At 49.9% G+C, this 22,618-nt stretch overlaps 1 protein-coding gene across 1 annotated transcript in view; it reads left to right on the top strand.

Annotated features, from left to right (window-relative positions):
* The window catches only part of LOC127481042 (S-adenosyl-L-methionine-dependent tRNA 4-demethylwyosine synthase TYW1-like), a 96,392-nt gene that overhangs the window by 37,636 nt on the left and 36,138 nt on the right, over positions 1-22,618 (top strand). Inside the window, exons 11-13 of the mRNA XM_051809875.1 lie at positions 6,689-6,798; positions 11,737-11,914; positions 16,064-16,199. Of these exons, the coding sequence (XP_051665835.1) occupies positions 6,689-6,798; positions 11,737-11,914; positions 16,064-16,199 (424 nt within the window). The remainder of the gene's footprint in view (positions 1-6,688; positions 6,799-11,736; positions 11,915-16,063; positions 16,200-22,618) is intronic.

Below are 22,618 nucleotides of genomic sequence, written 5' to 3'. Positions count from 1 at the left end.
GAGGGATCCTGGAAGCAGCAGCCCTAGGATGCTGATTTTCCTGATGGTTACAACCTGAATGCAAGGAAACAGCTTTCCAGGGGGCTGTGCTGACAGGTTTTATGTATTTATTCATATATTTACCTCCTGTGGGTGAAATGGGGGGGCAGGAGATTAACTCTCCCACGTGGAATGCAGCTGGTTGTCTTATACTTCCATGGGAAGCTGAGAGTTTTAAGTTGGAAGATGTAAGGCTCAGGTTGAGGCTCATCCCAAGGCTTGCTTTATGTACTTAAGCTTGACATAAACCAGACCTGCTGCTGAAAGAAGTTTTCTTCTTTTTGGTTATTTTGCAGATCCTGTGCTTGGGCTGCTGCAGCCTTTGTGTGGCTGTGATTTGGTGTGTTCCATAAATAATAAGAAGGATTCTTATCTATTATATTCCACACATAATAAGAAGGATTTCCATCCTTTCTTCCTACCCCAAATCCCTGCTGATCCTGTGCCAGCCCAGCTCACAAACCCTGCAGTCAGGCCTATCTCTGCACTTTATTTTATACCCACCACACCTTGCAGAGTCTTAACCATGTGAGACTGAACATGGGATTGCAGGTGCAGGATAAACACATCCCCTCCTTAGCAGCCACTTGCCATCTGTGCTGTTGGAGACACACAAAGCAATAGTTTTGATCTGCTGTTGGCAGAATGTTTTTAATACCAGTTTTATGCCTTGCTGCTCTCCCTGGGCAGCTCTGCCTTGCAGATAAGGCCTCTGTGGTTTTTTTTTCCCCTGATCTCTTCTTTCAGGGTTTTGACATTTGTAGAGCCTGCCAGTGTTTCCAACTGCACAACCACTGCAGCTCTCCCAGGATGGCTGAGGAAAAGGCCAAGGAGCCTGTTTGTTTTCTCTTCCTCACTTTGGCAAGAAATGCTGCAGTTGAGCTGCTTTCCCTGGGAATTGGATGTCAGGGGAGTTGGCTGCTTGGCACTGACACATTTTGGCCCCAAACCAGTCATAGAATCATGGAAGGGTTTGGGTTGGAAGGGACCTCAAAGCTCATCTCATTCCAACCCCCTGCTGTGGGCAGGGACACCTTCCACTGGACCTCATGGGTGGAGCCAGTGTCCAAACACCTGCAGAAAATTAGGCTGTAATTAAAATAAATAAAATTGATTTACAAATAAAATTTGTAAAAGATGTAGCTTGGCTCTGCACTGGAGCCCTTCCTTTTCCTTGTCCCTGGGAGCAGTAGATCCCTGGGAGCTGCCACTCCTGCCAGTGCCCCCTCACTGGCTCCTGCTGCCCAGTCTGTCCCCTCAGAGCTGGCTCAGAGGTTGGGGCTGAAGGATTATGTGGCAGCTTTTTTGGAGGACAGAAAAAACAGACTGAGAGATGGGAATGACCTGGAGCTGTGCCAGGGCAGGGTCAGGTTGGATCTCAGGCAAAGGTTCTTCCCCCAGAGGCTGGTTGGGCACTGCCCAGGCTCCCCAGGGCAGTGGGCACAGCCCCAAGGCTGCCAGAGCTCAGGGAGGGTTTGGGATTGTAGGGGTGTCCTGGATGGTCCCTTCCAGCTCAGGATATTCCAGGATTCTGTGAGCTGGATTGTTTGGTGTTCCCCAGGGCAGCCTGGAGCTGTGCTGAACTCCTGGGCTGGAGGGGGGAACCCACACCTTAATTACTGCAACATAACTGTGCTCACAGAGGGAGCCTGTCCCTCCCCATCCCTGCTCTGTAGTGTCTCTTTAGCCTGATTGCCTAAATGGAGCTGTGCAAGTGGCCAAATCTTTTAATCAATTAGAGCAAGAGAGGATTCTGAGGCTTCCTGACACCAAACTGCAGCACAGTCACCAGACAGAGCTCCTGGGATGAGCTGATCTGACTCTCTGAAACCCAGTCAGTTATTGTGGAGAGGTGGAACAGCAAAATCAGATTTAAATTAATAGAGTTTATTACTTTTGCATCTGAGGAGGAGGCAAAGCAGACAGAGTGAAATATCCTGTGGAGGAATTGGCTCATATTTCTTGTGCTGTAACTTTGTTTATACCTGCACCTGAAGGTTTCAGGTTTACAGTAGAAAACAGCTGAAGTTCTTCTGTACACACACTAAATAAGTGTGTGGCCAAAAGCCAGTGATCACTGGAAACCCTGCAAAATGAAGAGATTCAAAATGAATAATCTCTCCTAGGAAAACTACTTCAGGTCATTAAAAAATGAAGAAGAAACTGAAAACAGATTAAAACAAAAGCTTCTCCTCAATAAGTAACTTGACTCCAGAGGCTCAATCCTTCAGGGAAATGGGGAGTATTGTGATATCAAAGGAGTTGTCACTGCAGGTTTGGAAAACTTGGAACCTCAGAGAGTCTCTACATCTCCAGCCACCAGTCCTTGCTCTGCTGAGTTGTTGCTCTTTTCTCCCTGGTTATTGTTTTATTTACAGGAGTGAGGTATTGTGACATATTGTTTCCTTCACATTTGGTTCTTCACTGGTTTGTTGATTTTTGGGCCTTCCAGGAGCTCTTGAAATAACCATATAAATGGGACAGGAATCATGGAATGTCCCCAGTTCATGGCCCTGTCAGTGGTAAAGAGTCTTGATGCTCTGCCAGCTCAGTAATCAGAGGCATTTCTGGGAGAAAATGTTCCTCAGGTGAAATGGGATTGGAATCTCTGATTTTCATCCTGTAGCACTGTGCATTTTTCTGGACCTGGGCTTGTTGAAGGCTTCTGTAGTTGTCACTCTCAGCTCCCAAATTTCTGGCATTGGTGGGGAATATATTCAGATTATTGGCTGTGAGATGCTCACGTGGGTTGGGGTAGTTCCTGCAGGGGGTTGGTGCCCAGGCACCAACTTTTTGGTGTGTTTTGACACTCAGATTAGTTGTGAAATGGTCTTGGAGGCTGTGCCAAGCAGGATTGTGCTGGGAGGGGATGGGATGGGGGGACACAAGCACATGGCAGACACCTGGGAGGTGCTGAGCATCATTTTTTGGGAACTGCTCTGCAAAAACTGAGCATTTCCTGGAGTTGGGATGTATTTTCTTCATCAGGGAGCAGCTTCTGTCCTTAAGATTTCCAAAGTGTCAGTTGGAAGAGGATCACAGAATCCTTTTGGTTGGGAAAACCCTTGGAAATCCTTGAGTCCAGCCATTCCCTCAGCACTGCCAAGGCCACCACTGACCCATGTCCCCAAGTGCCACATCCACTGTGTTAAACCCCTCCAGGGATGGGACTCCCCCACTGCCCTGCCACATGAAGACTTCCATGAAGAAATTTTCCCTACTATCCAATCTGAACCACCCCTGGCACCCTCTGCTACTTTGAGCCAACTTATCCACCATGCTCTGGGGTGACTGAACCATCCCAGAGAGTTTAAATATCTCTAACCTGTTCTCTTCCCAGCCCAGTCTGTGCTCTTCCTCTTGCTCTTAGGAAAAAGCAGAAGAAAAGCTGCAAAGAGGTTTCTTGTCATCCCAGAGGAACATTAAACATGGGTTGCTTGTGCCCTGGACAAGCTTTTTCCTTGTTCCTCGTTTTCCTCCTCCCATCATTTCAGGGAGAGTCATCCTTGGGAGCCCTTTTGTGTGTCCTTTTCTAGTTGTGTCTGATTTTTGCCCTTCCCCTCTCTGAGTTTACCCCTGTGTTCCTGTGCTGGTTTTGTTTGCAGCTGAGGGATCACAAGGTTGCAGAAGAGCAGGTTGGGTTTTGTTACCCTTTGTATCTTTGCTTTTTATTGCTGCAGGTTGTGCTTCTGCCTTAATGGGGTTTAAAAACCTGCCAGTTCTCCTCAACTCCTTTACCCTTAAGCTCTTCTCCTCTGGGATCTCCCCTGATGGTTCTCAGGGTTCACTGAAGATGCTTCTTGGACTCTCTTTAATTTTATTCTGCTCTTCCCCTCCCTGAGAAGGACGTGCTCTGTCCTTTCCTGGGCACTGCCACCAGCACTTCCTTCATGTTCACCCCCAGGGATCACCAGCTCTGGAGCAAATGATACTTTATCCCCGAGTTCCACTTGCCCTCAAAGATTCTTGGAAGGCTTTAGTAATCCTTTGAAGAAGGCACAAAGCAAAAGCAGATTTATTAAACCAATCCCCAAGCGATTGGGATGGGGATGCACATCCACCTTCACAGAGGTCTCAGGGACTGCCAGGGACACTCTGGGAATGCTGTCACCTAATCCTGGTGGATCACAGGTCTGATAACACTGCTGGATGGTCAGCCAGGGAAAATTGGGAGCCAGCTGGGAGATTCCCACCGTGTTTGCTGCAGTCCTGCCTCACTCCATGGTGGTGGGATGCTGCAGCAGTGAAATGTCTCTGAAGGATCAAAGCAAACCTTTTCCACACTTGGAATCTCTGCTAAAATCAAGGGTTTCTGGTATATGTGGCTTTGGGTGGGATTTCTTTTTTCCTTGTGTTATTTTGGGAGGGAAGGAAGGAATCCCATACACAGGTACCAGCTCTAGACTTGAGTCACCAGTGAGGCAGATGATGAGGAGGGTCACAGAGCCTGGGGGGGAATGGGAAGGTGACAGTGGAATCCTGTGTGTTCTGGGGACCATCAAACAATCTCAGCCACAAGGCACTGCTTTTTTTATGCTCCTATTAGCAGAGAAACTCCTTTTTTGCCAAATAAGCTGCTTTGTAGACATGACCTGCTATGTTTATTAAACAGTTAGGACGTGTTCAAAATTCAGGGCCTGTTGGACACCAACAGCTGTCCAGGGTGTATCCAGAGCTTATTGATTTTCTGCCAACTTGCCCTATAAAATATACAAGGTACAAGTTATGTAGTTAAACATGTAAGAGTTTTATAAATGCATTTTATAGCTGACATTCAGAAAACTTGCCATGTTGGCAGATGAGGGAGAAAAAGGGGAAATTCAGAAAGCAAAGCTGTTTTGGCTTAAAGGATCCTTGAGGTGGTAAAGTTTGGGAGCAGTGCTTGGATCTTTGCTCTTGAAGTAGATGAAGAAATGTTTGAGCTAAAAGGCTGGGTTTAGTGAGGCTGGGTCTGGAATTTGGGCTTTAGCACTGGCAGAGTGTGCAGCTGTAGGTTTTCACTTGGAGAATCCCAGAATGGTTTGGTTGGAGGGACTTTGAAGCTCATCCAGTCCCACCCCCTGCCCTGGGCAGGGACACCTTCCACTAGCCCAGGTTGCTCCAAGCCCCGTCCAACCTGGCCTTGGACACTTCCAGGGCTGGGGCAGCCACAGCTTCTCTGGGCAACCTGTGCCAGGGCCTCCCCACCCTCACAGAGAACAATTTCTCCCTAATATTTCATCTACTCTTAGTTTGAATCCATTCCCTCTTGTCCAAAGTCAGTGGGAGTCTTTTACTTGTCTCCAACAAGTGTTGGATCAGCCACTTCATCCTGAGAAAGTGCTTCCCTGTCTTTCCTCCCTTAGTTAAGTGCTGGGATCATGTCCTGATGTCCCTGGAGCTGGCAGGCTGAATGCAGCAGGCACCTCCCAGCCCTCTCCTTGGCTGCCTTCCAGGGCTGCTGGAGAGTGGGGCTGGAAACAGGGGGCACCGGGGCAGAAATCTCAGTGTCAGGGGGATATTTTGCTTGGTCTGGTTTCCCTGTCCAGAGCTGTGTTAATCCAACAGCTTCTGTGACAGACACTGCCAAATGTGCTGCTCTTTGCTCAGTGGATTATTCCGAGTGCAGTGGGGCTGGGAGGGAAAAAGGAAGGAGCTGTTGCAGCATGTTTTGGAAAGAAACAGTAAAGATGGAGAGAGAGCAATGACATTCATTGACTTAAGATGATCCTTAAAGGCTGATGGTCCCTGTTAGATGCTGATCCAAATGCAGCAGGAGTGGGGGATTGCTCAGAGCAGGGGACAGGCTCTCTCTGGGCTGTGTTTGTCAGGTGGGACCATGATGGGGACCAACCAGTTGCTTGTGATGTCTCCTTTGCTGGTCAGGATGCAGGTTGTTTTCCCAGCTGACTTACAATGGTTTTGTGCCATCTTCTCATGCTAATAAATAAGAAATGGGGAGAAACTCTGCAGACCTTCCAGGTGCTTGTGTGGATTTCCCTGGGTGGGCTTTTGCTGGTTTTGGGTGCAATGGTCCTTTCCAGGCAAGGTTGGCTTCCTAACCCAATGTGCTGTTCCTCAGAGGGAAGATCTGTGGGGTTTCTCCTTCAGTCTGGGACATGAACCACATCCACCACTGTGGTACAGTGCAGACTTCCTGCTCTCAGAGTTTGAAGCATCCTACCCTAATGTGCCTTGTTGCCACAGCACAAAACAAAGACTGGATTAGAAACAAATCCTGTCCTTCTCAGGGTGGTGGTTGGTGCCTTTAAAATGGAACTAAAGGTGTCCTGGGACCTTCCTTCTCCAGAGCTTTCTGCAACCGTGGTCAGAAGAGGAGGTAGAACCAGTTTTCCTTTCTTCACAGAGGTTTTCGTGGCTGCAGAGCATCATTTTAGCTTAGAAACCTTTCACCTGGGGTTCAGAATAGGTATGTTAAGTTTAATAGAAGCTGCAAGGTCCATTTTGCCCCTCTGGGGAGAGCAGAGCCTGGAAGGAGAGAGGTATGAGAGTGGTGGTCAAGGATGACTCCCAAAAGTTGGGTCAGCAGCAGGATGTTGCTGGGAATTTCTCGTGGCTTTTAATGTTGTTAAACACTGCCAGAGGTGGCAGGTGGGTCTTCCCAGGTGTGTTCAAATGCCAGTGAGTGCCTTGTCTCCTCTCCCTTCAGACACCACACGAACCCCGTGGGCACAGAGTGGCGCTGGAAGATGGACCAGCCCGAGCTGATCCTGCAGGAGGCCATTGAGAACCACCAGAACATGATCAGGCAGTTCAGAGGTAACTTCTCCTCCCACCCCATCCGTGGTGCTTTGAGGAGACAACCAGCAGTGGCACCTTCAGAGCCTGGGGGAGAACATTCTGGTCATCTGGGAGGGAGATGTGAGGTGTGGGACATCACAGAGATGGGAGGGAAGAAACTCCTGTGGCACATTTATTGTTTCCTGAGCTGTTTGACCTTTCCCTCAGCCACTGGTGCTGCCTGGAGGGGAGGAGGGGAGTTGCACCTTGGTGGTTGTTGCATCTTTTCCCTTGGTGAGCACAGAGATTTCCACAGTGGTTAAACTGGTTTGGATGATGGGGAATCTTGGCTCTTCTGTACAAGTGAGGTTAAAAGTGATCAGGAAATACCCAGCCTTAATCCCCTGCTTTTGTGTTAATTCTGAAACTTCCAGGTTGTGTTTTCCCATTAATAATTAAGCAGCAGCATTCAGGGTATTCCTGTTTTCAGGAATTCTTCAAACAGCTCTTTCTGAAGCTGCAGTTATCCCCTCTCAGTAGCACTGCTTTTCCTTCAAATAGGAACCTGTTGTGAGTTGGATGTTTATTCATTCTGTCTCTGTATAGACATGGCTGTTTTTTGGGAGGTTTTATTTGATTTCCCAAATGTGATAAACTTGGTTGGGTTTGATATCTTAGAGACCTTTTCCATGATTCATTGAGTGTAAGCAGTGGAAGGTTCTGGAGGAGTCTGTAACCCCCTGTCAGCCCACACTGAACCCACAGACCCACCTGCTGTGGTAGAACAAGGGACACAGACTTGGGGTTCTGTTTGGAAGGGTCAGCTCAGACATCAAAATCAGCTTCTTCAGCCAAGGTGGTGCCCGGAGGGGTGGGAGAGTCTCCAACCTTGAAGTCTTTCAAGTCCTTTAAGTAAAACCTTTATCACCCTGGACTAAGGAATAACCTTTTCTTTCCTTTACTACTCCCTGCTCTCTTCCCAAAAAGGGCTGGGAAGGGAATCATTAGGGACAGACTTGTCAGCATCTGAAAATATTGCTTAAGTGTCAAGAGGCCTGTAAGGACATCCCAATTCTCTCCTTTGGGAGCTTCTTCTCCATTAAACAAATTCATAAATATTCCCTGAAATGTGCCTGTGCATCCTCAGCACAGTTACCCTTGACCTGGAACTGTGAAAGGAGAAAGAGCAGGGGGGGAAAAAATGGTTCTGGACTAGAAATGAGCTGCAAAGTGGGAAAAGAAAAGCTGTGTTACTTTTTTCAGAGTGATAGATGGCAACATGCTTCCTGCCTTGGGAGCCAAAGGTTTATTAAGGGGAAGAAAAATCAGTAGGAAAAGCTCAGGAGCTGCTGTTCCATGTTGGGGATGTTACACTGTCTCTTCCCTGGGGTGCCTGTGGAAATATTGTTGGAGCAGAATCAGTGAAAGCAAAATGGAGCTGGAGCAGTGTGGGGGGAGCTGAAGCAGGGGCAGGGAAAGGATGCAGGAAGGGATGGAAGTCCCCAGTGGGCTGTACCAGGCTGGAGCTGCCTCGGGCACAAAACATGGCCATGTCTTTCCAGCCAACTTAGCAGCTCCACAAACAGCAGGTGGATTTTATTGGGATTGATTTTTGAAACAAAAAAAAAACCATCAGAACCCCACAAACCACCCCAGGGCTTAAGCAGTGAGGAGCAGGTTGTTGTGGCTCTGTCCCTCTGTGCTGGCACTGCTGGGGGATCTCGAGGGCTGGGGACAGTTTTGGGCCCCTCATGACAAGAGAGACACTGAGGGGCTGGAGTGTGTGCAGGGAAGGGGCTGGAGCAGCAGGAGCAGCTGAGGGAGCTGGGGGGGCTCAGCCTGGAGAAAAGGAGGCTCAGGGGGGACCTTCTGGCTCTGCAACCCCCTGACAGGAGGGGGGAGCCGGGGGGGGTCGGGCTCTGCTCCCAGGGAACAAGGGACAGGAGGAGAGGGAACGGCCTCAGGCTGTGCCAGGGGAGGGTCAGGTTGGATACTGGGAAAATTTCTTCATGGAAAGGGTTGTCCTTCCCTGATCCAGGTGCCCAGGGCAGTGGGGGAGTCTCCATCCCTGGAGGGGTTTAAAAACTGTGTAGATGTGGCCTTTGGGGACATGGGTTAGTTTTGGCCTTGGCAGTGCTGGGGGACAGGTTGGACTCCATCTTGGAGGTCTTTTCCAACCTCAGTGATTCCATGATTCTGCAGCACTGGCTGGGACTCCAGAGGAACTTCCAGCAAGGCTGAGCTGTTTGACCCCCAGAGCAGAACAGACAAATTTGGGCTCCTGGAGAATAAAACCATGGGGAAATGTCTTACTTAGAGATCCCTCAGGGCTTGAGCACCCAGTGATGCTGCTCAGGTGATGCCCAAAGCCATTTGAATAAATTGCTGCTGCCCTTTGTAGTCCCAGTGCCATCTCCACGTGCCAAAGGAACTGCTGAGCTCATCTGAGGAGCACCAGGAGGATCAGAGGGATGGAGCAGCTCTGCTGGGAGGAAAGGCTGGGAGAGCTGGGATTGTTCAGCCTGGAGGAGAGGAGCTTCAGGGAGACCTGACTGGTCTTTCAGTGCCCAAAGGAGCCAACAGGAAAGATGGAGAGGGACTGTCTGCAAGGACCTGGAGTGACAGGACAAGGGGGAATGGCTTCCCACTGCCAGAGGGGAAATTGAGGTTGGATATTGCGAAGGAATTGTTGGCTGTGAGGGTGGGGAGGCCCTGGCACAGGTTGCCCAGAGAAGCTGTGGCTGCCCCATCCCTGGAAGTGTCCAAGGCCAGGCTGGATGGGACTTGGATCAACCTGGGCTGGTGGAAGGTGTCCCTGCCCGTGGGAGGGGGTGGGACTGAGTGATCTTTAAGGTCCCTTTCCAACTCAAACCATTCTGGGATTCTGTGAGGCTTTATTAATTCCATGCATTGAAGTAGAAATGATATTTTCTTTGAAGGAACAGAAGAATTCTCGTGTCCCTTTATCCTTTAGGATATCCTGGAGGAGCAGCCCTCAGTTCTCTGAGTCCCTCTAATATATCATGTTCTCCTTTATTGTTGCCATAGTTTGTGCTGGTTTTGAAGACCACAGACATTAAAGTCACATAATTCTCTCTTAGAGTAAGTGATGGAGAGAAATGTTACTGCTATGGAGTGAAGGTGGGAAGCAGTTCAGTTGATGGATACATTTTTCCAGGGAGTGACTGGTAAATCTCTCTGCCCTTGCAAAGGGCACACAGAGAATGGAAACATAATTCAGAAATAGGAGAGTGGGAGTCTCTGATAATACAGCCCAGGGAAAAGGAAAAAAAAAACCAAACAAAAATGCATGACCTGTGCTGGGAAATCCTGAGAGTCCCTGAGGGTAAAAACAGCCCCAAGTGCAGGAGAGTTCCTGCCCTCCTGGAATAGCACTAATGCTGTGCAGCTTATCCCTGCCTGGCTGGTGATTTGTACCATCAAATGTTTGCACACAAACCCTCTCCCTCCTCTGGGCTGTGTTTGCTGTTCAGCAGATTTGGTGTAAACTGTTTTGAGAAAGTTCCACTCCAGCTTTAGGTGCTGTTGGAATTTTCTTCTCTCTGCTTACAAAGCTGCCATGGTAATTATGGGAGTCCAGAGGAGAGATGCTGAGAGAGGGGAATTAATTAATTCCAAAAATGACTTACAGTAGCTTTAGAAATACCAAAGTTAGTCCTTTAATCTCAGTGTGTGGTTCAGATGCTTCTTTCTTTTCAAATAAAGCTCTCATTTAGTACTGTCAAGTTTCTATGGAATAACCATTAGTCCTGTCACTGGCTCAGGACTGAGCCTGGCTGGTTTAAAATTCACTAAGCTCTGCTCTGATTCCAAATCAGCTTTTTTCTACGTGAGGCTGCAGCAATATCCACAAACACCCCTTTTTATTTGGGCTTTGCAGCACAGGGTGGAATTTTCTGTGCTGCAGCGTCAAGGCAACGAGAGGTGAGCTGAGGACCTGGATCCACACTCAGGGCTTTGGTTTTTTTATCTTCCAAAAAGACCAGCCCCCAGTGTAAACCCTCAGATATTATTGGAGGACATCAAGGCACGTCAAGGAAATGTGAAGTGACATATTTGGAGCAGAGGCTTGTTTGTAGTCGGGTGATCCCACGCGGGGTCCTGAGCGCTCGGGCAGGGCTGGGTGGGCTGGAGGAGGGTTTTCCTCCCCTGGGAATCGTGACCTCAGGTGGGTCAGACCTGCAGGTGGTCTTTTCACATGGATGCTACAGTTGAGCTCCTTGTTTTCCTCTTCCTTCTGAAATCCCTCTGGCTGTTCAGGGCCGTGTTGTGGTGGGGTTTTGAACTCCTCCTTGTGTGTTTGCCGGCGTGGATTCAGCTGTTGATGTTCTGCCCAGTGACACGTGCTCAGCTCCCCCAGGAGCTGCTTTTCCTGGGGCTGGGGGGCCACAGGGACCAACAGCAGACACACACACACATAACCTGGGGTTCTTTTTTAAGACACCTGCTTGAAGTTGCATCAAACTGCCTCTTGTGTTTCTGCCTCAGCGCTCGGGCAGCACCACCAAGGGCTCAGCAATGGAAAGCTGGGCTCAAAGGTTAAAGCTGGGCTCAAATGTTAAAGCTGGGCTCAAAGGTTAAAGCTGGGCTCAAATGTTACTCATTACTACTACCCAAGTTGCTCACAGCAGTGATCAGGGCACACACAGCCCCAGACCCTGGGTGGACACCGTCTGTGGGTTCCTGCAGAGCTGCTCCTGGGCACTGCCTGGGGCCTGGTGTCCCCTCTGGCTCCAGCTGCTTTTCTCAGTCCTCCTTGTGCCAGGGTGTCTTTTGGATACAGATGCAAGGTTTGGGAGGGGGATTTGTTATGGGATCCCAGAATGGTTTGGGTTGGAAGGGACCTTAAAAATCACCTCGTTCCAAGCCCTGCCATGGACAGGGACACCTTCCACTTTACCACGTCACTCAGGGCCCCATCCATTGTTGATTTAAGGCTGTTTCCCCCTTTTCCAGGTGTGTCAGGGGTGAAGGCAGCTCGCTTTGAGGAGGCCCTGACAGTGAAACACTGTGCTCTGTCCCTGGTGGGGGAGCCCATCATGTACCCCCAGATCAACCGCTTCGTGAGGCTCCTGCACCAGCACAGCATCTCCAGCTTCCTGGTGACCAATGCACAGTTCCCAGAGGAGATCAGGTAAGAGCTGGATGAAATACCTTCCTACTAAAACATTGGAATGCTGACCTGTGTCTTGATTCCACTTTATCCCCCACTGGAGTGAGCTCTGCATGATGGCAATGGAAAACCCACTCGGCATCTCTTTGGTTTGAACCTCAATCTCCCTGTGCTCATTTTCATCTCTTTCTCTCCCCCAGTTTGATTTTCCTTCCTGTACCTCTTAAACAAACTGGGATTGCTTCTGGAAGTGAAGAGCATGGAATGTACCTGCTGGAGGAGGAGAACAGGGTGCTTTGAGCTTGGGGATGTGGATACCTGGTGTGTTTCTATCAGCCACAGCAGGAGACTGAGCTCATAAATTTTGGGTCTGATCTTTGTTCTCACTCCCTAAGAGCAGCTTTTGGCTCAAACCAGAGCTCTGTCCAGCCCAGCATCTCCAGCAGGACCCTGAGTGCAGGACAAGGACACATGACAAGCACACACTCGTTGGCAAAGTGGGATCAGAGGTTTTTACCTCCCTCTCAGAGGCACTTGAGCTGTGATTCTGTCAATGTAACAAACATATTAATGGACACTCTAAGAGTCTTTACAAATGCAAAGAATCCCTTTTTCTGCTGCTTTGGAGCATCCAGGCTGCTTTTAACAAAGTCTGAAGTAGAGTAGCAAGGAAACACAGCACATGGTGTGAGCTGAGGGTGGGTGGGAGCTCAGAATTCCATCAGCTGATCCCTCTGGCAAAGTCCAAGCCTGGAGCTGGGTGAGCTGTGTGCAGGGTGGCTTTGGGGTGTCACTCAGCTCCTTGTTTCAGCTCAGTCCTCTCTGTGTCAGTACTTCTGATAGAGCTTCCTTTTTACTCCTCGTGGTCTGAATATGGCAGGGGGGGGGGGGGAGGGCAGGCAATTTTGGAGGGAGTAATTATACACCACAAAGGCATTCCAAATGATTGAATAATTGTGTAATCAAGTTACTTTAAGTCATGTATTATGTGCCTGATAGATAGAAATTGCTCTTTCCTAAATATAGCAGTTTAAAAAGAGAGCACACGGTCTATTTTGAAGCTGCACTTCTTCGGATCTGCTGAATCTGTTTGAAAAGAAACAAAAAAGAAAGTGATAAAACGCTGGTCTTGCTGTCTTAAAAATTGCAACTGATCTTTGGCTCTTCAAAGCAAATGATTTGCTTAATGTGGGAACTGAAGTAGGCACCAGGCTCAGTTCTGTGCTGTCAGCAGAGGGGAACTGGAGTGGAAATGTTACTCCTAAAATAGGCAGAGTGACCTCTGGTGCAGGAAGGGCCTTTGGACAAGGGCCTGCAAGGGCCTCCAAGGGCTGGAGCCCCTCTGCCCTGGAGCCAGGCTGGGAGAGCTGGGGGGGTTCACCTGGAGAAGAGAAGGCTCCAGGGAGACCTGAGAGCCCCTTCCAGGGCCTAAAGGGGCTCCAGGAGAGCTGGAGAGGGACTGGGGACAAGGGGTGGAGGGACATGACACAGGGAATGGCTTCCCACTGCCAGAGGGCAGGGTTAGATGGGATAGTGGGAAGGAATTGTTGGCTGTGAGGGTGGGGAGGCCCTGGCACAGGTTGCCCAGAGAAGCTGTGGCTGCCCCATCCCTGGGAGTGTCCAAGGCCAGGTTGGAGCAACCTGGGCTAGTGGAAGGTGTCCCTGCCCATGGCAGGGGTTGGAACTGGATGATCTTTAAGGTCCCTTCCCACCCAAACCATTCCATGGGAGGGACTGTGGGCTGGGCTGTTGCTGGGTTGGGGACAGGAGCCCACTGGGCCTCCAGTGTGGTGCCTCCTGGGCCTTCCTCTCCTCCTCCTCCTCCTCCTCCTCCTCCTCATCTTCTCTCTAGACTTCAGCTCCTCCTGTCCACACATCCACAAAGTGAGGGAGGTTTCCTGGCTCTGAACAAGAACCCTCCTGTGTGTGTTTGCATCTGTGATCCTCAGAGATAACAATGAGCAGATTCTCATCACTGCTCACAAGCAGATGCTCGGGTTTGGTGTTGCTGTGTCTGCTCCTGCTGGGCTGCTGGAACCACCTCATGGCTGGTGTGTAAATGCCATGGATTTGGTGTCCTGGATGTCACCTCAGACAACCAAAACCCCATCCTGGTACCATCCAACTAAATCTCCTGTTAATTGTGAAGTGTAGCTGAGTTCCAGGAACATCAGGTGGGTTCTAGTTCTCATGGCACCCATGGCTGCCCTTTCTCCTTGTTTCCTGAGCATGTCCAAGCTCATCCTGGCTCAATTCCCAGCCAGGCAGGGCCCTGTGGACCTCTCCTGCTTGGAGCAATATGGTGCAGAAATCCCTCTTTGGGATCTCTTCTAATTCCTTAATTTTCTCCATCTAACAGTGAGTCTGGCTCTTGCCTGTTGTTAGCTTTGAGTTCCTCAGAGAAGAGATGATTTTTCTCAGCCTGCAGTTTAAAACCCCCTCCATCTTCACTGGGGCACCTTCTAATTAAGCAAACACAGCACTGAGAAAAAAAAGAGTATTTTGGCTCAGTATTCTCTGAAACTGAACACTCCAATCCACTTAGGCCTAGAACATTTGCTCATTTTGGAGTCTGTGGCTTTGGGCTGCCAGTCCAGACAGGCTTGTTTCCCAAACTGATATTTTAACCTGAAATGTTCAGTTTGTTCTGGGTTCTTCATGCAGAGGGAATGTGTTCAGATGGTTGGCTGAGTGTCCACGTGAAGTGGATTTTTCTGGACACAAAGAGCTCTGCTCAGTCTCATTCTGGCCAGTCCTTGTCCCTTTGTCACCTTCAGGGTGGGCAGGGGGTGGGTGTATTTTTAGGTGGCCCTGTTTGGCAGCTGAGCAATGGTTTCTAATTTCTTCTCATCTTCTCCAAGGAACCACACCAAGCTGGGACTGGTGCCTGCTCACTGCCCTCCCAAAGTGCTGTCCCCACCCTGAGCTCTGGGGGACACTTGGGATGTGGTTGTTCAGCTCAGAGCCCCTGGGGTGGAAGGTGCCACGAGGGCTGGGTGTGTCACACTCACTGGCTTTGTCCCTTCTGTGTGTCACCAGGGTTTGTCCCCAGCCCTGGAGGTGGCCAAGGAATGACTGGAGGTGGCACTCAGTGCTCTGGGCTGGGGGACAAGTCACAGGTTGGTCTTGATGATCTTGGAGGGCTTTTCCAACCTGGAGTTCTAAGGGAGCTCCTTCTAGGTTGTTCTCAATGCCCTCAATGATCCCTTTGCTGATGCACCTGTTGCTGCTTCTCTTTTATTCTCTTGATTTCTGGAAGTGTTTAGACTCAGCTCAGGCTCTTCACACAGTACAGGAGGTTTAAACTCTTTAGGAATTACCAGTGTTGGGCTCACAGATGCTGAGCTCACCAGCACAGTGGGACCAGAAAGGAATATTATTTATGGAATAAGGCCCTGTTAGTGGAAGGAGAACATGTTGGTGGTTTGTGTGTGGGTTTGTTTTCTAAACAGCTTTAATATCCCTTCAAAAAACTGGCTGAGGATCCACCTGCAGGTCAGGTAAGTTCAGTGTATACAGCAGTAGGAAGTGGCTGAGTTATGCCTCTATTAAGAATCTCAGAATCACTGAGGTTGGAAAAGCCCTCCAGGATCATCAAGTCCACCCTGTGCCCAATCCCCACCTTGTCCCCTAGCCCAGAGCACTGAGTGGGGGACTCCACCACCTCCCTGGGCAGCCTCTTCCAGTGCCTGACCACCCTTTCCAGGAAGAAATGTCCTCCTGAGGTCCATTTCTATTGAATGGGATTGGTTTTCCATGGGCCAGAGCAAACAGAAGTTGGGGATTTTAACTAATGGGGCTGTGGGGAGCAGCAGAGCTTCTCTGTGCTTCCCTGGCAGCCTCCTTTGGGAAGCCTTTCCTGGTGTGTTACAGCTACTCTGAAGTGAAATATGTTCCAGTTCAGTGAGGAAAAGATAATTAAATTGTCAGCCAAGGCCTGTGTGTGTGAGTTCCCAGCTTTGGAGGTGTTATTTGGTGGAAGGTTCTAGCAGCTCACCATGGACAATGGTCACTTGGCAGAGATGAACCCCTGGAACCTGGGTGGTTTGCCAAGTTCCTGTTGCTACTGGACCTGCAGAGCAGCTTGGTGGGAGCTCCTGTAACACAAAAACACAAAGTGAAGCAGCAGCAAGGTCTGAAAACAGCAATTCCCTGGTTTTCTTTCCAAAGGAGCCTGGAGCCAGTGACCCAGCTGTATGTCAGTGTGGATGCCAGCACCAGGGAGAGCCTGAGGAGAATCGACAGACCCCTCTTCAAGGACTTCTGGCAGAGGTTTCTGGACAGTTTAAAGGCCTTGGCTGAAAAGGTACCCAGTTAAGAATGTACTTCTAAATAGGTTTTTTTAATTCCTTCTGCACTTTACTTGCACAGGACACCTTTTCTTTCTTCCTTCTCACCTTACTTCTGCTTTCTACAAAAGACTTGAGAGGCTTCAGAGGCTCTCAATGTGGGCCATGGGGTGGGTTCTGGATGTGCTGGGAGCATATTGGCATGGTTTGTACATTCAGGTGTATAAATTTTAGCAGGTTTGATCCGTTTTCCGTGTGGGGACAAACTCATTAACAAAAGAATGTGTCTGAAATGAGACAGTAAAGTGCTGTGAGAGCTGGAGAGATCATCAAATAATAGATTTCCTGATGAAGGGGTTGCACTGCAAACAGGCTGCTGAAGGAAAGCTGGAAAGCTGGAAATTCAGGGAAGCCTGGGAAGAGTCACAAACCCCCATGTGTCACCTTGCTCTGGTTCTCAGAGGTTCCCTTGACCCTGCAGACATGAAATTGTGTGTGCTGGAGTTTGCCAGCTCTGACCACCCCCCTCCTCCGTGGAAATCTGCTTATTTCTGGAAGATTGACCCAAAGCAGGGGTGATTTGTGTCCACCAGAGGCAGCTGAGCAGTGACCTGAAGGCCCATGGGACTGTGTCAGCTCAGAGCTTGGTGTGACATGTTTTGTAGCAATTAATGCCCCATCCTGGGCCCAGCATCATATGAATTGATAACAACAGTGCTTCGTGAGCAAGTCTCCTCCTCTTCTTTCTGGTCCTGTGCTCTGATGGAAGCAAATCCTTGTATTTACCAATTTGGCAGCTGTTGACACGTTCCCTGCTGAGATGAACAGCCAGGAGAGAGGGTTTCCTTTAAATAGTGAGTTTTTCTGCCTTCTGAGATGACAATATTGGGCTATTTTCTGCCAAATCTACTCAGATTAGTAGATCTGGGGGACTCAGCAGGGTTCCAGTTTATTCTGGAAAGTGTGATCAGGTGGATTGTGTGTGAATGTCTGGTCTTAAAATCTCAGACCAAACTCTTGGGTGTGTTGAAATCAGATACAAACTGAGTTCTCTGGGAGCAGGGGTGGTGTGGGAACAACAGGAGCTAAAATATTGAAGGCAAAAAAATGTAGAAAAAGCCCTTTGGGGACTTGCTTTTGCTCATCATTTCTTTCCTGCTGCCTCTCTTGACCCTGGATAGATTTGGTTCATTCTTTGCTGGGTGTTGTCAGAAAGTTCCTTGCAAAGGATTGAAGGTGAAAGTATTGGCAGGTCTGTCCATTCAGCTAAAAATACTCTGGCCAAGGTGAAGAGGAGAGGAAAAAGGAGCTCAACTAGCAGGTGCATTTTCTCCTCAGAGCAACTGCACTTTGAAGGGTCCTTGAAACACTGGGAAAACAAGAGCCAATTAATATTTGCTCCAGTTGGGGAAACTGCTCTGCCAGCCCTGCTCAGCTGCACGTGGGGACAGCAAGAGCTCCTGGGGAAGCTGCTGTTTGTTGGGTTTTTCCTCTTAATCACAGGATCCTTTCGGTTGAAAAAGGCCCCCAAAGGTCATCGAGTCCACCCTGTGCCCCATCCCCACCCTGTCCCCCAGCCCAGAGCACTGAGTGCCATGTCCAGGCCTTCCTTGGACACCTCCAGGGGTGGGGACTCCACCACCTCCCTGGGCAGCCCCTGCCAGTGCCTGACCACCCTTTCCATGGAGAAATTCCTCCTGATGTCCAACCTGACCCTCCCCTGGCACAGCTGGAGGCCGTTCCCTCTCCTCCTGTCCCTTGTTCCCTGGGAGCAGAGCCCGACCCCCCCCGGCTCCCCCCTCCTGTCAGGGGGTTGCAGAGCCAGAAGGTCCCCCCTGAGCCTCCTTTTCTCCAGGCTGAGCCCCCCCAGCTCCCTCAGCTGCTCCTGCTGCTCCAGCCCCTTCCCAGCTCCATTCCCTTCCCTGCACACCCTCTAGCCCCTCAGTGTCTCTCTTGTCCTGAGGAGCCCAAAACTGCCCCCAGGGCTGGAGGTGCCTCAGCAGTGCCAGCACAGGGGGACAGTCCCTGCCCTGCTCACACCATGTTATACATGATTCTGGTACCCAAAAACTCCCTTAAAGTGCTCCTGGGGCGTGGAAGTGCTGATGCATTGTGTTGGGAAGGTGCTGCTGATTTCTCTGGAACCAAAATGCAAGCCCCATGTTTTCCCAGTGAATCAATCCATCGAGGCTGAGTCAATCCTCCTGAGCCCGAGACGAGCTGGCACTGCAGCTCCTGTGACTCACTGCCAGTGGGAATCGTGGGGAGGTTTGGTCTGTGCACATTTAAAAAATAAATGGGCAAAGGGAGTTGCTGAAAACACAAGTTGTACCTTGCTGGGCTCACCCTGTGGGGTTTGGCAAGTGCTGATCCTGTCCTGGGGCTGCAGGGGTGGGGGGGTCAGGGCCTGCTGCAAAATAATCCTCTGCTTGGATAATCCAGAGAGAGGAGTGGGAGAAAGGAAGAGGGGAGGACACAGTCCTGACTGAGAAAGGGTGTTCTTGGCTGTTTTCTTTCTGTAACCAAAACCAGGCTGATTCTTCTGGAACACAGGGGTAGAAGGGCAGAGGGGTGGGTTTCGAACCTGTTGCTTCAGCGAGGTGGTTAAAGAACCACAGAATGGTTTGGGTTGGAAAGGACCTTAAAGCTCATCTCATCCCACCCCCTGCCATGGGCAGGGACACCTTCCACTAGCCCAGGTTGCTCCAAGCCCTGTCCAACCTTGGCCCAGTTACACTGAGAATGGATTTCATGCTTTGAACTGAAGTTCTGCACAAAGTTCTTGAGCCTCAGTAAAGGAGTGAATTTGATAAGGGATCATTCCCAGGAGGATTTGCCTTCCTCATCCAGCATGTTGGGGATTAGCTGCTACATCCATTTTCAAAGGAAGCTCAGGAATAAAAGATAATAATCTGTGCTATTTCTCATTGCAGCAAATAAGATGAACCCCCCCACACTTTGTCCACTACTGTTTGGAGCAAGTTTTATCCTTTCTAGAGCTGTTCTTACTGAGCTGATCTTTGTGTTAAACTTCCTGTGCTGAGAACCATTTTGTGAGAGAGGAGTTTGTGTTAAACAGCAGGTGCACTCCCAGAAGGCTTCAGTTGTTTCTTGTGTCCTCTCCCTCCCAAATTAAATTGAGAGGAAAAGGAAAGGCATTAACATGTGCAACTGGGGCTGTGCCCTTTCCAAACATCACATCTGAAGTTTTGTAGCCTCGTCCTCTGACAGCCTTGAGGTTGTGAGGATGATTGAGAGGTGACTTGAGAGACAAGTGCTTGGAGGGAGCACTAAGGATGTGACTCCTTATCTCTGTGTCAGGGGGAGGAATCTCTGTTGAAAGATGTTTCTTCCAGCCATTGCTGCTTCCTAATGCTAAAATCCAAGTGAGGAATGAGGTGCAAATTAATAGTGAGGGTCCAGCAGCTCAGGAGGGAAGGGATGGATTTTCCATCCCTGATGATTTTATAATCAAGTCAATGCTTTTTTCCCCCAAATATAACATCAACCAGACGTGCTGAGCAAGAAAACAACCCATGGTCTGTGAGCTCTCACCCCCACAGTCAGATTTGGGATCCTTTTGTGTTGGATTTGGGATCTGTTTCCCTCAGTGTTACTGGACCATGTTCTGTAGGCTGAGAACCTTTGGAAACTGTTCTTGTGGTTGTTGTGGTCTATAAATCCCTGAGGGTTTTCCCAGGGATAGGGATGTGACTGAGACAAGTGGGAATGCCCCTCTGATTGCTGATGGATGAAGTGGGGATGCAGCGACCCAGGGTGGCAAAGTGTGTATGGATTTCTACTCAGGCACTGGGAAAACAGCTGGAGATGCACCAGCACAACAAGTCCCATTCTGGATGTACTTTTTTCCACAGAATCCCAGGGTGGGTCAGACTGGAAGGGACCCCAGTGGGTCACTGGTGCCACCTCCCTGCTCAGGCAGGGCCAGCCCAGAGCACAGGGCACAGGATTGTGTCCAGAGGGCTCTGGAATCTCCCCAGGGAGGAGACTCCAGCCCCTCCCTGGGCAGCCTGTTCAGAGCTGGGGCACTGCCCAGGGAAGAAGTTCTTCCTCCTGTCCAGCTGGAGCTTCCTGGGCATCAGTTCCTGCCCGTTCCTGCTGTGCCATTGCTGGGCCCCCCGAGCAGAGCCTGCTCCATCCTCTGCCCCCTCCCTGCAGCCCCTGACACACAGTGGGAGGGCCCCTCTCAGGCTCTGCTCTGGAGGCTGAACAGCCCCAGCTCCCTCAGCCTTTGCTGCTCAGGGAGATGCTCCAGTGCCCTCCTCATCCTCACAGCCTGCGCTGGCCCCGCTGCAGGAGCTCCCTGGCCCTGCTGTGCTGAGGAGCCCGAGCTGGGCCCAGCCCTGCAGATGTGCCTGCCCAGGGCTGGGCAGAGGGGCAGGATCCCTCCCTGACCTGCTGGAAATGCTCTTCCTAAGCTGTTGAGAGACTAAAAGAGCTCCTGAAGCAAGTGGCTGCTGGTCCGTGGGCTCGATGATCTCTGGGAAGAAGGCCCCTGGTGTCACTCATGCTCTGAGGAACATTCTCCCAACCTTGCCGTGGTGCCACCTCTTCTGTCTGTATTTTCTTGACTTAGTCATGATAAATCCTGTCCAATCCACTCCATACCCCGTGCCCTGCAGTACTTGCTGTGCTGCCAGACACCAAGTGGGCATTGCTGAGCTGCTCTAACTTTCAGGGGACAGGTACCAATGTTCCCTTAAACAGATTGGAGCCACACGCAAAGCGAGCGGGGAGCGAGCCCTGGAGGTTAATAGATGTTGTGGCACTGCAGGAACTGATGATGAAGCAGAACCTTGTCCTTCCTGTCCTTCCAGGAGGGTCACAAAAAGCAAAGGAAACAGCTTATTGGCACTGGCAGGAGCTCAGAGCTGGGTCTTTAAACATCACACACAACATGTGCTTCAGATCTGGGGTCTAACCTTGCCCTCAGTGTTTTTCTACTTCAAGGGAATTAAGATTTCATGGAGGACCAGGGTCATGGCTCTCTGGGGGAGGTGTAACAAATGCCTTGGGTTTTTTTCTTTATTAAGAAAAAGATCAAGAGGGGAAATGGTTCCCTCTCCCTGCTCTGGGATGTCACCCACTGACAGTGCCTGGGGTTGGTGCCTGTGGCTGGATAACTCCTTGCTGGAAGGTGGTTTGACCAGAGGAAGGCAGGAGATATAAAACCCATCTCTCATTCCCACCTTCCAGGGCAGCATTGGAATACTCTTTACAGGTATTTCCTTTTCCAGTTCTGGATAGTGAAGGTTGCAGATTTAAACATTCCCAACCTTGCATCTGCTGCTGTTTACTTTTTTTTTTAGTCTTTTTTTTCCCCTCCAACGTGATCCTGCCCTCCAAGTTCCCCTTGGCTTTGTGTGATTGCAAACAGCACAAATACATGGAATCACATCTCCAGCACGTTTCAGGGCTTATTATTATGTAATATGTGACAGGAACAATTGCTGTTATGAAAAGACACATTTGATTTGCAGGGAGATGATTTCTGTGCTTCCTGGGGGAGGGGGAGCCGTGTGTGATGTTTCTGAGCTGAGTGACTTTTTAAGGAGAATTTAAGTGGAAAATCTGCAACAGATGTTAGAATCAGTAATCAATTTTGCCACTATAAATTTGGAAGAATTTGACTCTCCTGCACAGTAAATGCTCTGCACCAGCTGTGTGCTTGTTTAAATGGGTTTGCTAATGAGACTTCTGGTGTAACCCCTTGGAAATGCAGTGTGAGGAGTGTGACACAGGTAAGGTGTTTAATGTGAAGTTATTGCCTCTGAAATGCATCATCTCCTTTCAGTGGAGCTTCCAGGGAGCAGCAATCCAAGGGAGGCTGCAGTGAGATGTTTGGCTGCAGAGGGAGCAAAATCTGATTTCTCCTGCTGTTCCTGTGCCTCTGGGTTTGCTTGCAGGCAGGAAAAGGGGGAAAAATGTTCATGAACGCAGCTCCCAACCAAAGGGATGTGTTATTCCAAGCTCCTGGTTGTCCTGTGTGTCTTGGGAAGGCAGGATAGTGAGGCTGGAGGAAGGCAAGGTGTCTGTGACCTCCCTAGCGAGTCAGAGGCTGAGCTGGGGGTGAAATCCATGTTCTCTTAGTCCTTGTCTGATGCTCTGTCCATTATCCCACACCAATCCCCTGCTCCTCATTCCTGCCTGGGCCTTTGGGGCTGTTTGTTTGCTCCTGGGGGGCTCTTTCAGCTGCAGATGCTGCCCAGCTGCCACCCTGCTGGTGGCACAAGGACTGCTGCCCCTTCCCGTGGCCCTTGGAAAGGGGGCTCTTACCTGGGAGCTGGGAATGGGAGTAACAGGACCCTTCTTTTCCAAGTCCTCTCATCTCTCCTCCTCCTCAGCTCCCAGACATTCTCCAGCTTCCTTCCACTTATCATTTAAGGAGCATTTGCTGTTCTTTCCCTCTGTTAAA

The sequence above is a fragment of the Manacus candei genome, unplaced genomic scaffold (genome assembly GCF_025592945.1).
Source record: "Manacus candei isolate 608988 ecotype Guabito, Panama unplaced genomic scaffold, ASM2559294v1 h1tg000076l, whole genome shotgun sequence".
NCBI classification, from domain to species: Eukaryota; Metazoa; Chordata; class Aves; order Passeriformes; family Pipridae; genus Manacus; species Manacus candei.
Note: the sequence above shows the minus strand (reverse complement) of the source record. Positions and strands in the feature narration are given on the sequence as shown.